We start from the raw sequence: 1,627 nt of genomic DNA, 5'->3' as shown, positions 1-1,627 counted from the left end.
AGTTCAAAATTTTTAGATTCCATTATTTTATTTATCTAATTATTTGATGTCCCTCTTCGCCCCTATTTGTCCCGCAGCATTCTCCTCCTACATATTTGCGATAACATTGTTTACGTAGGGCAATTGGGTCAGTACAGAATTAAACTAATTTAAAAANGTCGACACTGCCGCCATCCGGCGGCGTTCCCCCTACTGATTTATTTTCCCTTTCAATACGCAAACTGTTATTTTCCTTAATTAATGGAGATTAATGTCATTAAAGCTACTAAAATTCCTTAATAATTCATAGATTTACATCCATAATCGTTTCAGGTATCACTTACCCTTTTTTACACCAAAACAAGTAGCCACCTAACAGCCACCTAACTTAAGTGGCTGCTTGCAACCCAGGGAGACAAGGGACCGTGTAAAGAAATCTACACTAAACGAGCACAGTTCTTGCTCCCACTCTTTCCTCCAAAGGCCAACGAAGAAGTTCTGAGCTCGGAGTTTGTGAAGACAATTATTGCTCATGGAAGTCCAATCTCGTGTTGGTCCAGGTTGATGCGTGATGACCCTAGTGTAATGAGAAGTACCCGCTGCCCCAACCCACAGTGTGAGGATACACAGAGGAAAATAAGTTCCTGGGCCCCTGCCATTCATTCAATTAAACGCTATGGATACAGTCGCCTACAGAACACATTGGAATATTACCCGAAGCTTTGGAACATCCAATGTCCATGTTTTCTTGGAGCTTGATCTGAGAGAATCATTTAAAGATTCTGCTCAGACTTGTCAACTTTATGACGTGCCTCTAGCATTGAAATTCAATCGTGAATACAGGTATGTGTCGTTTATCATTGACTCATTCAATATTGAAAATGATTGAGAATTGATTAAATAAAACTATTGATTGGAATAATAACCATTTTCAGATTGTTTGGAATAATTCATTATGATGCAAAGGGTGATCACTTCCTTGCCTATTGTCGTCGAAAGTCTGGAAGCTGGGAGATACATAACGGGCTTCTCAGTAAAGTCCAGCCATTGAGAGGAAACCCTAAAATACAACCCGATTGTGCTATTTATATTATGAATGAGTATGAAACGTAACGAACAGTATTCTCAAAATTTCGCGATGCTCTATCTCNTCGTTTATCATTGACTCATTCAACATTGAAAATGATTGAGAATTGATTAAATAAAACTATTGATTGGAATAATAATCATTTTCAGATTGGTTGGAATAATTCATTATGATGCAAAGGGTGATCACTTCCTTGCCTATTGTCGTCGAAAGTCTGGAAGCTGGGAGATACATAACGGGCTTCTCAGTAAAGTCCAGCCATTGAGAGGAAACCCTAAAATACAACCCGATTGTGCTATTTATATTATGAATGAGTATGAAACGTAACGAACAGTATTCTCGAAATTTCGCGGTGCTCTATCTTGCCAAAGTTTGTAATTTATCAAGAGTTTATGTGTAATAATAGAGTTATTACTAATGGTTATTTGTTGGAGGAAAAAATGCAGCAAGGATAAAACGTCCTTAGATTAATGATTCAAAGATGAAAATGTGTCATATTTTATCTCACTCATTGTTTCTTGTATGATTATTTGCTAATAAGTAACATTGAAAGGAGTTATT

General features: G+C 37.1%; 1 protein-coding gene across 2 annotated transcripts; it reads left to right on the top strand.

The window, feature by feature from the left end:
• Positions 1–398: 398 nt before the first annotated feature.
• Positions 399–1,545, top strand: LOC107047536. Of its 2 annotated transcripts, none has more exons than XM_015270310.1 (2): positions 399–822; positions 1,216–1,545. In XM_015270310.1, the coding sequence occupies exons 1-2, from the start codon at positions 656–658 to the stop codon at positions 1,391–1,393; spliced, it is 345 nt and encodes a 114-aa protein (XP_015125796.1). In that variant the 5' UTR covers positions 399–655; the 3' UTR covers positions 1,394–1,545. The 2 variants fall into 2 exon arrangements, with proteins under 2 accessions (XP_015125796.1, XP_015125798.1); XM_015270312.1 differs by lacking the exon at positions 1,216–1,545 and adding an exon at positions 915–1,100.
• Positions 1,546–1,627: the final 82 nt, after the last annotated feature.

The sequence above is a fragment of the Diachasma alloeum genome, unplaced genomic scaffold, assembly GCF_001412515.2.
Source record: "Diachasma alloeum isolate Michigan unplaced genomic scaffold, Dall2.0 Dall_scaffold_66134, whole genome shotgun sequence".
In the NCBI taxonomy this organism is placed as follows: Eukaryota; Metazoa; Arthropoda; class Insecta; order Hymenoptera; family Braconidae; genus Diachasma; species Diachasma alloeum.
Note: the sequence above shows the minus strand (reverse complement) of the source record. Positions and strands in the feature narration are given on the sequence as shown.